This window comes from Labrus bergylta, chromosome 4 (assembly GCF_963930695.1).
Source record: "Labrus bergylta chromosome 4, fLabBer1.1, whole genome shotgun sequence".
NCBI lineage: Eukaryota > Metazoa > Chordata > Actinopteri > Labriformes > Labridae > Labrus > Labrus bergylta.
In genome coordinates this window covers 356,642-372,194 of record NC_089198.1, presented here as the reverse complement: position 1 = coordinate 372,194, position 15,553 = coordinate 356,642, and the positions used below count along the sequence as shown (strand labels likewise).

At 45.5% G+C, this 15,553-nt stretch overlaps 1 protein-coding gene across 1 annotated transcript in view; it reads left to right on the top strand.

The window, feature by feature from the left end:
• afg3l2 (AFG3-like AAA ATPase 2) overlaps window positions 1–9,690 on the top strand; it is a 50,605-nt gene extending 40,915 nt beyond the window's left edge. The window contains exons 13-17 of the mRNA XM_065953438.1: window positions 1–99; window positions 224–339; window positions 1,027–1,227; window positions 1,307–1,501; window positions 7,542–9,690. The exon at window positions 1–99 is cut by the window's left edge and continues 12 nt beyond it. Of these exons, the coding sequence (XP_065809510.1) occupies window positions 1–99; window positions 224–339; window positions 1,027–1,227; window positions 1,307–1,501; window positions 7,542–7,781 (851 nt within the window). The 3' untranslated portion in view covers window positions 7,782–9,690. The remainder of the gene's footprint in view (window positions 100–223; window positions 340–1,026; window positions 1,228–1,306; window positions 1,502–7,541) is intronic.
• Window positions 9,691–15,553: the final 5,863 nt, after the last annotated feature.

Below are 15,553 nucleotides of genomic sequence, written 5' to 3'. Positions count from 1 at the left end.
CCAACGTGTGTAATGAGGCTGCTCTCATCGCCGCTCGCCACCTTTCAGACGCCATCAACCAGAAACACTTTGAGCAGGCCATCGAGAGGGTCATCGGAGGTCATGATAACAAAGCTTTGATTTGATTTGATACCTGTTTGTAACCACAGCAGGCTTCCTGTGGAGCTGACTGTGGTGTGGTTCACTTCCTGTTTGTGTGGTTCACTTCCTGTTTGTGTTCCAGGCCTGGAGAAGAAGACTCAGGTGCTGCAGCCAGAGGAGAAGAAGACGGTGGCCTATCACGAGGCCGGTCACGCCACCGCTGGTTGGTTTCTGGAGCACGCCGACCCCCTGCTTAAGGTTACTGATGTTTACCTAATGTTGTTCGTTGCCATGGAGACCAGGGCTGGAGATATACTGCACAGCTGACTGCGGCGTGATAAACACATCAACAGACTCTGTGTCCAAACAGTGAGCGCACCGACACTACCAGTCTGCCCCAGCTCGAGCCGGCCCCGCCTCCTCGTCCTCACTGCCGCCGACAGGCAGGCCAGCGGCCAGCGGCGGCAATATAGCGGTGAGACGGCTGCTGCCGACAGGCCGGTCTGGTGTCAGTGGCAAAACATAAGACCGGCCTGTCGGCAGCAGCCATCTCACCGCTATATTTATATTTTATCAGCTTTCTCCATAGAGCCTGTTAGCATAGCTTCCAAGCAATATGGTGGACGTTAAGATTGGATTCTGGGAGTGAGGCCCCACCCACTGATCTGTGATTGGTCTGTAGCTTCAGCTCCTTTTCAGACTCAGAAATACAAAGATTTAACGTCTCGGGGGAAAATGAGGCACGACCATTCAAAAATACTACCAGGTTTCCAATGATGCTAAGCTAAATGCTAATAGGTGAAGTATCCCTTTAATGTGTGCAGCACACAGTGACATCATCACGCCGTGTGCAGCACACAGTGACATCATCACGCCGTGTGCAGCACACAGTGACATCATCACGCTGTGTGCAGCCAGGTGTGACAGCTGTTGTTACCTGTGCAGGTGTCCATCATCCCCAGAGGGAAGGGTCTGGGTTACGCCCAGTACCTGCCTAAGGAGCAGTACCTGTACACCAAAGAGCAGCTGCTGGACCGCATGTGTATGACTCTGGGAGGTCGCGTCTCAGAGGAGATCTTCTTCGGACGCATCACCACCGGAGCTCAGGACGACCTCCGCAAGGTCACGCAGAGCGCCTACGCACAGGTCAGACTCCTCCCCCTCACAGCCTCCAGGTGTCATGTCATGTCCTGTTTGACCTCCTGTTTCTCGTGCTCTGCTGCAGATTGTACAGTTCGGGATGAACGCCAAGGTGGGTCAGGTGTCCTTCGACCTCCCCCGACAGGGCGAGATGGTTCTGGAGAAACCGTACAGCGAGGCCACGGCGCGCCTCATCGACTCTGAAGTCCGCGCTCTGATCAGCGAGGCGTACCAGAGAACCCACCAGCTGCTGAGTGACAAGAAGGAAGAGGTGGAGAAGGTAGGACACTCTCCTCTCCTCACCTCCTCTCATTACCTCCTCTCTTCCTCTCCTCTCCTCTCCTCCCCTCCTCTCCTCTCCTCTCCTCTCCTCTCCTCTCCTCTCCTCTCCGTTTCCGTTTCCGTTTCCGGTTTCCGGTTTCCGGTGAGTGTGAGTGTGAGTGACGGTGGTGGTGTTGCGAGTGGCGCGGAGATTGAATTGTTTGCTATCCTTTCTACTGTTTTCAAAGTGCATGATCAGGTCAGTTTGTTTTCATATTTGTATTGAGTGTTGTTGGCTGTGTAAGACAGATCGTTGGAGGGGTTGGAGGGAGGAATGGCGTCTGCTGAGACGTCACCTCCGACTCTCCGACAGGGAGTTCGGATAGTCCCTCCGAACGGTACTGTCACCGTGGAGGAGGTTCTGTTAGCTGCAGGTGAACAGGTAGGCCATGAGAAACTCTTGTATGCATCCCGAATGAACAAGGCTGTGGTTGTTTTTCTGAAGAGTGAGCCTCTTGTGTATCAGCTGATTGAGAGTGGTGTGTTCATTAGGGATTTGTTTGTGCAGGTTTCCCCGTTGTCGGTTCCCTCTACGCGGATCACCGTATCCGGTGTTCCGCCGTTTATTTCTAACAACTTGTTAGAGAACGAACTCCGCAGGTTTGGGAAGTTTGCGAGTGGTTTCAAAACTGTGAGTCTAGGGTGTAAAGATCCCAAACTGAAACATGTCCAATCTTTGCGGCGTCAGGTGTTCATGTTTTTGGATTCGCCCACACAGACTCTGGAGGTTTCCTTTAGAGTGAAACACGGTGACGCTTCTTATATGGTGTATGCGAGCTCGGGACAACTGAAGTGTTTTGAGTGTGGTGATGTGGGACACAAACGTTTTGCGTGTCCGCACAGACAGCAGGAGGCGGCTAGTGCTGCCGCTGACGCGGACGGCTCTGTTAGTGTGGCGCATGTGGCGGGGGCCGCGTCCGCGTCCGTGCCCGGGGCGGAGGCCGCGTCCGCGTCCGCGCCCGGGGCGGAGGCCGCGTCCGCGCCCGCGCCCGGGGCGGAGGCCGCGTCCGCGCCCGGGGCGGAGGCCGCGTCCGCGTCCGTGCCTGGGACGGGGGCCGCGTCCGTGCCTGGGGCGGAGGCCGCGTCCGCGTCCGCGTCCGTGCCTGCGGCAGAGGCCGCGTCCGCGCCTGCGCCTTGTGCTGAGGCCGTGGCTGAGGTAGAAGTGGCTTCGACCAGCTCTCAGGCTACAGAAAAATCACAGACTGTAGATAATGATAAAACTGAAGATTCCACAAGTTCTGCAGTTGTAGATGTTTCATTGAAGGAAGGTAAGACAGTGTGTTGTAGCCAGGCATCATGTGAAGGAGAGGACATGGATGAAGATTATGAGTCAGACAATGCATCCATTGCTGATTTGCCAAATAGTGGCTCTGGTCTTTATTCTTTAGAGTCAATCAATCAATTTATGGATGAAACGTACAACAAATCAGTAAAAATCAGTGACTACTTTAGTGATACTGAAAAGTTCATAAAGTCAGTCAGCATACTGAAAAGACAGGTTGGGTTTGACCTCCTGGACGCGAAAAAACGGTTCCGTCTTAAAAAGCACATCACCGCACTGAGGAAAGTTGGACGTAAGAGTGTGAAGAAGACAAAGAAATGATCATGCATCACAAGGTGTTATTCTTCTTCTACTGCTCCCTGTTTGTGTCTACTTATCTGTTCTTTCTCTCTGATCTTTCTATGAGGAGTCTTAAGATAGGATCTCTTAACATTAATGGTGGGAGAGACAGACAGAAAAGGGGCCTTATCTCTGAGATCTCAACTCAGAAAAACATTGATATCTTGTTTTTACAAGAGACTCATACCACACCATCAGATGAGACAGATTGGGGTTTATGGTGGGAGGGCTCTAACTACCTTAGCCATGGCACCAACTTTAGTGCAGGAGTAGCCATTTTGTTTAGAGCATCTGCAAATGTAAAGATCGTCTCTTGTGCTGAAATTGTAAAGGGAAGGCTTTTAATTGTAAGAGCAGAAATAGAGGACACTGTTTTCTGCTTCACTAATATTTATGCTCCAAATAATGGAGCTGAAAGGGTAGCTTTCTATACCCGCCTCCAAAAGGAGTTAGTGATCTATAATCAGGATCAGATCATTCTTGGTGGTGATTTTAACTGCACACTTGATTTCACCGTGGATAGAATAGGAGAGGAGCCACATCCACATTCATCCCAGACTTTAAACACTGTCATCTCTCACCTGGATTTGTTGGACACATTTAGAGTGAAACATCCACAATCCAGACAGTATACATGGGTCAGGGTTAACAGTAACAGGGTGTGTGCAGCTAGACTGGACAGGGTTTACATCTCCAGAACTCTCAACCCCAGATTAATTCATTGTAATATTCTGCCTGTCGGCTTCACTGATCACCATTTTGTTAGTGTGGAGCTGATTATTTCACCAGGTGAAAGGGCTAAGTCCTTCTGGCATTTTAATAACAAGCTTCTACTGGACAATGTTTTCTGTAAAAACTTTGGGTGTTTTTGGGATCAGTGGCAATTAAGAAAAGTTGAGTTTGATTCTTTGAAGCTTTGGTGGGAGGTTGGTAAAGCTCAGATTCGTGTTTTTTGTCAGCAGTACACGTCACACTCTTCTGCTAGATTAAAAACAGTCATTAAAAATCTTGAGGACAACATTAAGAACCTTGAGGAGGGGTTAAATGGGAGTGTGGATCCCACCGCTGGTACCCTGCTGAAGGAGAAACGTATGGAGTTGAGCTCTTTCCTGCAGGAGAGGGTGAAGGGAGCTCTTGTGCGGAGTCGTTTCCTTCAACTCAAAGACATGGATGCCCCAACGTCTTTCTTTTTCAATCTTGAGAGATCTGTGGCTCAAAAAAAGCTGCTGACTTGTCTGAAACTGCCAGGAGGTCGAATAACAGCTGATCCAAAGGAAATGAGCAGTCACGCCATGCAGTTCTATGAGGATCTGTTTGGAGCAGAGAGTTGCAGCCAGGAGTGTCGCAGGGAGCTCCTGGAGGGTCTCCCTCAGCTCAGTGAGGAGGAGAGGTCTCTTCTGGAAGGGGAGCTGTCTCTGGAGGAGCTCACTGCTGCTGTCACTCAGATGGCAACAGGAAGAGCACCTGGAATAGATGGGTTGTCCACAGACTTTTTTAAGAGGTTCTGGAATATTCTTGGGTCTGACCTGCATAGTGTTTTAATGGAGTGTTGCAGGACCGGGTCTCTTCCTGGTTCTTGTAAGAGAGCAGTTCTTTCCTTGCTCCCCAAGAAAGGTGACCTGGCATTGTTAAAAAACTGGAGGCCGGTTGCTTTGCTTTGTGCGGACTACAAGATCCTCTCCAGAGCTTTATCGAACAGACTAAAGGACGTTCTGGGAAGTGTGGTCCATAAAGACCAGAGTTACTGTGTTCCAGACCGGACAATCATGGATAATATTTTTCTTATCAGAGATGTCATTGATGTGTGTAAAATCTATAATCTAAATGTTGGCATTGTGTCTCTGGATCAAGAGAAGGCGTTTGACAGGGTGGATCACTCGTATTTGTTTTCTGCACTGAGGTCTTTTGGTTTTGGGGATGGTTTTGTGTCATTAGTTGGTTTGTTGTATCAGGATGCACTGTGTTTGGTGAAGATGGGGGCGGGGTTGAGTCGGCCAATCCCTGTACGGCGAGGGATCAGACAAGGTTGTCCCATCTCCGGCCAGCTGTACAGCTTGGCTATTGAGCCCTTGCTGTGCAGGTTGAGGGACCGGCTCAGCGGGCTTTCTTTGCCCGCGGCCTGTAGCATTGAATGTCCCCCTACAATTTCTGCCTATGCTGATGATGTAAACATCTTCATCTCCAATCAGGGGGACGTTCGGTGTCTGCGGGACACCCTGTCCCTGTATGAAAGGGCAACAGCTGCACGGGTGAACTGGGAAAAAAGTGGTGCCTTATTGGTGGGAGAGTGGAGGGACCAGGCAGTGCCCAGTCTGCCGGGTGGACTTGAGTGGGGGAGGGAGGGGTTGAAGGTGTTGGGGGTTTATTTGGGTACCGAGGGCTTTAAAAGTAAAAACTGGGAGGGAGTTAGGGAGAAAGTGTGCGCTCGGTTGTCTAAATGGAAATGGTTGCTACCCCAGTTGTCGTATAGGGGAAGAGTTCTGGTGGTCAATAACTTGGTTGCCTCGACTCTCTGGCACAGACTTGTGGCTTTGACACCTCCAAGAGGGCTGGTGGAGGACATTCAAAGGGCCATCCTGGACTTCTTCTGGTCAGGCAAACACTGGGTCCAGGCGGCAGTCCTCTACCTGCCGGTGGCTGAAGGGGGACATGGACTTATAGACATTCAGTCAAAAATTGCCTCATTCAGACTCCAGACTGCACAGAGACTCCTTTTCACTTGTGGTCCCAGCTGGATGGACATCGCTCGACTGCTGCTGAGGAGAGCTGGACGGCTGGGGTACACTAAGCAGCTCTTTCTGTTAAAGCTTGAGGAGGTGGATCTCACTGGATTAACATCCTTTTATATGTCTGTAATGCAAGCATGGAAAATGTACACATTCAAAAGGGAAAAAACTGAGAGTCTGGGAATGTGGATCTTTGAGGAACCGTTATTTTTTAATGATTTCATAAGGACTCCAACTTTGCAGTCAGCCAGTCTCCGGGCCAGTTTCAGAGAGGCAGGCTGCACAAAACTGGGTCACCTGGTAAGACTGACCCTGGACGCCCTCAAAGAAAGGACCAATATCACCTCCAGCCGGGTGGTTGAAAGAGTGGTGGAGGAAGTCTTTGCTGCACTTCCAGTAAAACTTGTGACATTTCTAAACATTGAGAATCTGTGTGAGCAGTGGAGTGAAGAGGGCGAATACAGCTTCCCATCTTTGTCTGTTACCCCAGATGTCGGGGAGTGGCAGGAAAGAGGAGGTGGGCTGCTGTCCTTTAGTACTCCTGTTCTGGGAAAGTTCCAGGATGCAGGGAAAAAGGCACTCTATCAGTCCTGTGTTAAGGTCCTACATCTTCGTGGTCTGTCGGGAGTGAAAGAGTCGAGGTGGATCGAGTTTTTTGGCCCAGAGGTTTCCCCGAAAGGCAGCTGGCGGTCCCTGTACAAGCTGCCTGTTGAGAAGAGAACAGCAGATCTCCAGTGGAGAGTTGTGCATGGGGGTATAGCCACGAACAGATACAGAGCGCACATTGATCCAGGGGTGGGAGAGGAGTGTTTGTTTTGTTCACTAACTGAAACTTTGTCTCATCTGTTTGTTGAGTGTCCCAGGCTCTCACTCTTGTTTGTCCTTATGAAAAGCTTGTTTGAAGCTCTCGGGGAGGATTTCTCTTATGCAGTGTTTGTTTTTGGGCCAAAGTATTCTGCAAAGAAAAAGACTGTACATACACTGATGAACTTTTTATCTGGCTCGGCTAAGTTGGCCATTTGGCTTACACGCAAGAACCGAGCTCAGGGTACTGGCTGTGTGGAACCGGTGCTGGTTCTGGAGGGACTTTTGAAGGCCAGACTAAAGGTAGAATTTGCCTATTATCAAATGATGGACAATGTGCAAGACTTTAATAGTGTATGGGCTGTGGAAGAAGCTTTGTGCTCTGTGGGTGGGGATGGAGAGCTGATTATTCATTTTTGATGCAGTAAATGTTGTTTTTGTTGATGTTGTGATTTTTGTTGCACTTGTTTTGTTTTATGTTTTATTTTTTATTTATTTATTTATTTCCTTCTCTTGATCTGAGTGATGATGTGACAGTGTTATAATTTTCTCCTGGTAGTGGTAAAATAAAAGGTATTTTGAAAACCAAAACCTCCCCTCCCCTCCCCTCCCCTCCTCTCTTCTCTTCTCTTCTCTTCTCTTCTCTTCTCTTCTCTTCTCTTCTCTTCTCTTCTCTTCTCTTCTCTTCTCTTCTCCCCTCCCCCCCTCCTCTCCTCTCCTCTCCCCTCTCCTCCCCTCTCCTCTCCTCTCCTCTCCTCTCCTCTCCTCTCCTCTCCTCCCCTCTCCCCCTCTAACCCTTCAGAGGTTCTGGATCCTGTCCTGACCCTGTTCTTTGTGTTGTCCTGCAGGTGGCGCTGCGTCTGCTGGAAAAGGAGGTTCTTGATAAGAGTGACATGGTGGAGCTGCTCGGTAAACGTCCATTCGCTGAGAAGTCGACGTATGAAGACTTTGTGGAAGGAACGGGAGGAGTGGACGAGGACACGTCGCTGCCTGAGGGTCTAAAGGACTGGAACAAGGAGAGAAAGGACAAAGAGGAGAGCCAGGACGAGCAGGTGGCCCGCCAGATCTCTGGAGGAATGCCCTTCTAGAACCATGGACAGCTCCAACTACACTTCACTTCTGTAGACTTCACACACACACACACACACACACACACACAGGCACATACAGACACACACACATACAGACACACACACATACAGACACACACACACACACACACATACAGACACACACAGACACACACACAGACACATACAGACACACACACACCACACACACAGACACACACACACACAGACACACACACACACACACACACACACACAGACACACACACACACAGACACACACACACACACACACAGACACACACACACAGACACATACAGACAGACACACACATACAGACACACACACACAGACACACACAGACACATACAGACACACACAGACACATACAGACACACACAGACACACACATACAGACACACACAGACACATACAGACACACACAGACACACACATACAGACACATACACAGACACACACATACAGACACATACACAGACACACACATACAGACACACACAGACACATACAGACACACACAGACACACACAGACACACACATACAGACACACACACAGACACACATACACACACAGACACATACAGACACACACAGACACACACAGACACATACAGACACACACATACAGACACACACACAGACACACAGACACACACAGACACATACAGACACACACACAGACACACACACAGACACACACAGACAGACACACACACACACACAGACACACACACACAGACACACACACAGACACATACAGACACACACACAGACACACACAGACAGACACACACACACACACAGACACATACAGACACACACAGACACATACAGACACACACACAGACACACACACACACAGACACATACACAGACACACACAGACACATACAGACACACACACAGACACACACACACACATACAGACACACATACAGACACACACAGACACACACAGACACATACAGACACACACAGAAACAGACACACACACAGACACACACACAGACACAGACAGACACACACACAGACAGACACACACACACACACACACACACACACACACACAGACACATACAGACAGACAGACACACACACACACACACAGACACATACAGACACACAGACAGACAGACACAGACACACACACACACACACACAGACACACACAGACACACATACAGACACACACACACAGAAACAGACACACACACAGACACACACACAGACACATACACACACACACACACAGACACACACACACACACACACACACACACACACACACACACAGACACATACAGACACACACACAGACAGACACACACACACACACACACACACACACACACAGACACACACACACACAGACACATACAGACACACACACACAGACACACACACACACACACACACACACACACACACACATACAGACACACACAGACACACACATACAGACACATACAGACACACACACACACATACAGACACATACAGACACACACACACACACACAGACCCACACACACACACAGAGACACACACACACACACACACACACACACACACACACACACACACAGAACCCGATGACACTCCGTATTCATTCACATTCATCCTCACTGTCACCATGGTAACCAAGCTGAACAGGAGAGAAATGCTAAGCTAACATTAGCATGTAGAGCCGGAGTGAACATTGATTATTGGTCTCTGGACTCGTGTGTTTGTAAAACTCTCAATGAAATCTTTATTTAAACAGCTCACAGCGACATCCTGCTCGGACAGGAAGAAGAAGTGTGAACAACATCTGACAAACACCATGATGCTTACAGCTGTACATGTTGTTCATGACCATATGTTAACTTGAATTCTAAAAATAAAAAGTCTTCTGTCTCTGCTCACTTCCTGTCAGCACCTGTGCTCACTTCCTGTCAGCACCTGTGCTCTGCCTCTGCTTACTTCCTGTCCGGGTGCCAGGAGTACAGTTAGCGCTAGCCTCTTGGCTAGCATTAGCTCCCTTTGGAGCTGACTGAAATAAGTTGAACATTTTCTCGTTGGGGTCAGAGGCGGATCGCTCCTTTTCTTCTTTGTTTTCTGGCACGCTAACACTGTGCAGGTCCTGGAAGTCCCCTTTTACCCCCCTTATGAGCGGCCTTGATTAGAGTTAAAGCTGTTTGTTTCCACTTCCTGTCGTGTTGTTTTAACTCTGATAAAGCATCTGATGAATGATCGTAAATGTTTGTGACGAGGCTTCTTTGACAAACTGTTTTAAACATGAAAACAAGAAAATCACAATAATAAAAATAGAAATGTCAGAGGACGAAGATTCAATTCAACTTTCATCAAGAGGAGTTCATGACCTCATCTATGAACTCATCGCTGTCCTCATCACTGTCCTCATCGCTCATCACTGTTCTCATCGCTGATCGCTGTCCTCATCGTTCATCACTGTTCTCATCGCTGATCGCTGTCCTCATCGTTCATCACTCCTTATTGCTGTCCTCATCGCTCATCACTGTCCTCATCACTGTTCTCATCGCTGATCGCTGTCCTCATCACTGTCCTCATCGCTCATCACTGTCCTCATTGCTGTCCTCATCACTGTCCTCATCACTGTCCTCATCGCTGTCCTCATCACTGTCCTCATAGCTCATCGCTGTCCTCATCGCTCATCACTGTTCTCATCGCTGATCGCTGTCCTCATCACTGTCCTCATCGCTCATCACTGTCCTCATTGCTGTCCTCATCACTGTCCTCATCGCTGTCCTCATCGCTCATCACTGTCCTCATTGCTGTCCTCATCACTGTCCTCATCACTGTCCTCATCGCTCATCACTGTCCTCATAGCTCATCGCTGTCCTCATCACTCATCGCTGTCCTCATCGCTGTCCTCATTACTGTCCTCATCGCTCATCGCTGTCCTCATCGCTCATCACTGTCCTCATCGCTCATCACTGTCCTCATCGCTGTCCTCATCGCTGTTCTCATTGCTGTCCTCATCACTGTCCTCATCGCTGTCCTCATTGTTGTCCTCATCGCTCATCGCTGTCCTCATCGCTCATCACTGTCCTCATCACTGTCCTCATCGCTCATCGCTTTCCTCATCGCTCATCATTGTCCTCATCGCTGTCCTCATCGCTCATCACTGTCCTCATCACTCATCACTGTCCTCATCGCTCATCACTGTCCTCATCGCTGTCCTCATCGCTCATCACTGTCCTCATCACTCATCACTGTCCTCATCGCTCATCGCTGTCCTCATCGCTCATCACTGTCGTCATCACTCATCGCTGTCCTCATTGCTCATCACTGTTCTCATCGCTGTCCTCATCACTGTCCTCATCGCTCAAATCACTGTCCTCATCGCTGTCCTCATCGCTCATCATTGTCCTCGTCGCTGTCCTCATCACTGTCCTCATCGCTCATCACTGTCCTCATCGCTCATCATTGTCCTCATCACTGTCCTCATTGCTGTCCTCATCACTGTCCTCATCGCTCATCACGGTTCTCATCACTGTCCTCATCACTGTCCTCATTGCTGTCCTCATCACTGTCCTCATCGCTCATCACTGTTCTCATCACTGTCCTCATCACTGTCCTCATCGCTGTCCTCATCGCTGTATTTTACCTTTAATTGTTATTGAAGAAATTAATGTATCCTCCATTTCTGATAATCCAAAGCGTAACTTTTTTTCTTTGATTAGTGATCCAACAACATTGCAAATCTGTAGATATTTTTAAAAAATCTGTGTTTGGGACGCCATATTTAGTTTTTAAGTCAATGAATGATTTTGGTTGTAAGATTTTATGAAACAAATCTCTAAATTGTTTTATGCTGAAACTTGTCCATTTACTTATATTAATGTTGATGTTAAATGTTTTTTCAAATCAGGATGTTGATGGATAGGAGAATACATAGAAGTATAGTTAGTGAAACCAAGTCTCCTAATACAGTCTTTCCATGCTAAAAGCATATTGAAGACAGTGTTTTATAGATATAAGGGAGTCCAAAGGCAAGGGATCAAAAAAAATGGCCTCCATCTGGACCCACAATGAGTCCTGTCTCCCCTAGTGACCATGATATTAAATTACATAATTGAGCTGACCAAAAGTAATATTGGAGGTTGGGGAGACCAAGGCCCCCCATGTTTTCTGGTTTCATGAGGTTTGTGAAACTAATCCTTGGTTTCTTATTGGACCAGATACATTTAGAAATGTCTTTGTTTAAAGGTTTAAAAAATGCTGCAGATAAATAACATGGTAACATTTGGAAAAGAAAGATAAATCTTGGTAGAACATTCATTATTATAACATTTATTCTTCCTAACAGAGATAATGGTAGAGTTGACCACTTACAGAAATCTGCTTTTATCTTATCTATCAGAGGGGTGTAGTTCTCTTTGCATAGATTGTCTAATTTTGGTGTGATATTTATTCCAAGGTATTTAAAGCCACCTGGCATCCATTGGAAAGGATAGGACCTATACATGTTTTCTGTTGGAGTCATATGCAAGAGGCAAGCATTAGATTTGTTAAAGTTGATCTTGTATCCGGAGTATTTCCCTAATTGTTTTATTGTACTATATAAATGTGATGTTGAGTTTTCTGGATCTGTTATATATACAATTATATCATCTGCGTATAACAATATTTTATGTTCGTTATCCTCAATCTTTAATCCTTTAATGTTTATATTGTCTCGTACACATGACGCCAATGGTTCAACCACCATTGCAAAAAGCAAGGGTGACAATGGGCACCCCTGTCTTGTCCCTCTGGTCAAAGAAAAGTACTCAGAGGGGGCATCATTAGTGATGACGGCCGCTTTGGGGTTTTTATAAATTGATTTGATCCATTCGATGAAATTAAGGCCCACATTAAAACTATGAAGAACAGAGAAAAGGAAATTCCATGCAACCCTATCGAAAGCCTTCTCCGCATCTAAGGATAGAAGCAGAGAAGGATTCCGGGAGTTGTCCAAATTATTTATTGTATTCAGAAGTCTTATATTGTCCGCAGCATATCTCCCTTTTATAAAACCTGATTGATCCAGATTTATTAATTTAGGTAGATTAGATTCGAGTCTTTTTGCTAATAGTTTTGTAATAATCTTGTAATCATGGTCAAGAAGACTAATAGGTCTATATGAGGAACAATTGAAGGGATCCTTGCCACTTTTGTGTAACACACTAATATGTGCATAATTCATGGAGTTGGGAGTATTTTATTATGACAGAAGTGATTAATCATTGCCATAAAAATTGACTGAAGATCAGTCCAGAATTCTTTATAAAATTCGGCTGAAAAACTGTCTGGCCCTGGGTTTTTGTTTGTCTGCATTAATTTACCTGTAGCCCAAACTTCTGCTTCTGTGAATGGAGAATTAAGGTGTTGTTGATCTAATTCAGAAAGTTTAGGTAAATTCATGCTTTGGAGATAATTATCCAATTCTTCTTGAGAGTAACTACTATCGGATTCATAGAGTTTGTTATAAAAGTCATAAAAAATGTTGTTAATTTCTTTTGGGTTATGATTTATCTTATTGTCTTCAGAGCGAATTGCAGATATAACCCTTTCTGATTGCTCTTTTTTTAGTTGATGGGCAAGTAATTTACTTGGTTTATTGCCAAATTCATAGTGCTTTTGTCTAATATAATACATTTTTTGGGTAATTTCCTCTGAAATGTTAAGATTTAATTTAACTCTAGCCATTATCAGTTGTCCCCAATTGTACTCTGTGGTGGCGGTCTTATGGAGTGCCTCACATCTACCTACTTCTCTTTCAACTTCTTGTCTTTGCTTCCTTTCTTCCCGTTTTTTAAAAGAATAATATGAAATTATTAGTCCCCTCAAAGTGGCTTTTGCAGCTTCCCAGATGATATTGGACTCTATTAGGGGATCATTATTTCCCTTATGTAATTGGCAATCCACCCTTGCATTTTGGATTTAAATTCTTTATCCTTAAGTAAAGAAGTATCAAATGTCCATCGGTTAAAAATAAGTTTTTCATAGTCCAAATGAATAGTTAAATAAATTCTAGCGTGATCTGAAATTATGATTGGATTTATTCCACAATCTTTTACCATATGCATGTATTTTGAGTGAACAAAAATATAATCTATTCGTGAATATGAATTATGGACATTTGAGAAAAAAGTATAGTTTTTAACATTTTGATTTCGTTCACGCCATACATCAGTGAGGCCACATTCTGCGCATAAGCCATTAAGGACCTTTGAGGATTTGGAGCTGTAGCCTTTAGTTTGATGAGATTTATCCAAGGAAGGATCCAATGTACAATTGAAATCTCCACCTATCACTCCAAATCCTTGGTACATCGATATTAGGGGCATAGACATTTAAAAAAGTTACTGGTTTTCCATCGATAAAACCCGATATCAAAACAAATCTACCATTTGGATCTGTAACTGAATTTTGCAGTTTGAATGGGATGTTTTTACTTATCAAAATACTATGAGTTTTGCATAAAGAAAAGTAAACCTGGTCAACCCAATCCCTTTTTAATTGCATATGGTCATTGTCTAACAGATATGTTTCTTGTAAAAAGGCAACATCAACTTTGTCTTTTTTAAGGGTTAGTATTTTTCTCCTTTTAAATGGATTTCCCAAGCCCTTGACATTCCATGAATGTATTTTCATGTCTGACATGGTAACTGCTGCACATTAAAATAAATAACCTTTAAAGTCTGTAGTTGGCCAACAGGAAGGTTATCACTGCTTTTATTAAGTAACATAAAGAAAACTAAAAAAGTAAAAGAATTAACCCACAAATAACATACCCGGCCGTGGTTTTATAATCCATGGTAGGCATAAGAGAAACAATTTATGGTATTGGCATCTTGGAGCTTCCTTCCTCAGTGCGTAAATAGTTATGAGAGCAGATAATATTCTACATCTCCCCCCGAAATGTAAGGGTAAGTGGGGGTAATTAGTTTATAGATTGTTCTTTTATTAAAAAAACAAAACAATGTAGAATGTAACAAAAGAGAGAGAGAGAGGAGAGAGAGAGAGAAAAATAAAAGAAAGAAAGAAAAAGTAATCAATGCCAAGCATTGTTGCTGTCTACCCCTCCTGCAGTCCATCGTGGTACATTCCATTAGATCGTACGTAGCACTGTTGAATAGGTAGGCCTGGTCATTTACTGTAAGGGGGGAATCACCGCTTGTTAGTACGTATTTTCATGGATTCATTCATCTTGATCATTTTGTGGACATTTCTTTAAATTGTGTCAACCATCTCACAGTAATTCTTCTTTTGGGTCTGTGAAGCTGTAACCTTATATGGGTGAAGCACCTAAGTAGTAGCAGATCTATGTTTGGATAGGAGCCAACTATATGTTGTCAACAACTGTTTGCTAGACAGAGAGTCTACATCTGATACGTATACAAATCAGTGTCATCTTTATTGTTTTATAGTGATGTACGCAAATGGAAAGGAATTTGTGGGCTGTACCTTCTAGCAGAATATAAGCAGCACTGTGTGATGAAGACTTGGCCATTTTGCCACTTTGCCCATGATGGCCACTTTGCCAATGATTGTCAATGATTGTGAGATCTTGGTCAGCATGGGTCAGCGATGGTCTGCACTTTGTCAGCCATGTGTGTTGTGTTTCTGTGTTGTCTGACCATGGCTGAATAAATCTAAGATGATCCACAGTCTGTTTCACGATTTCATAATTGTCCGTCTCATACAGAAATAACCCCCACCTAACACTGCTCTTCCAAAATAAAAGAGGTTAAAAAA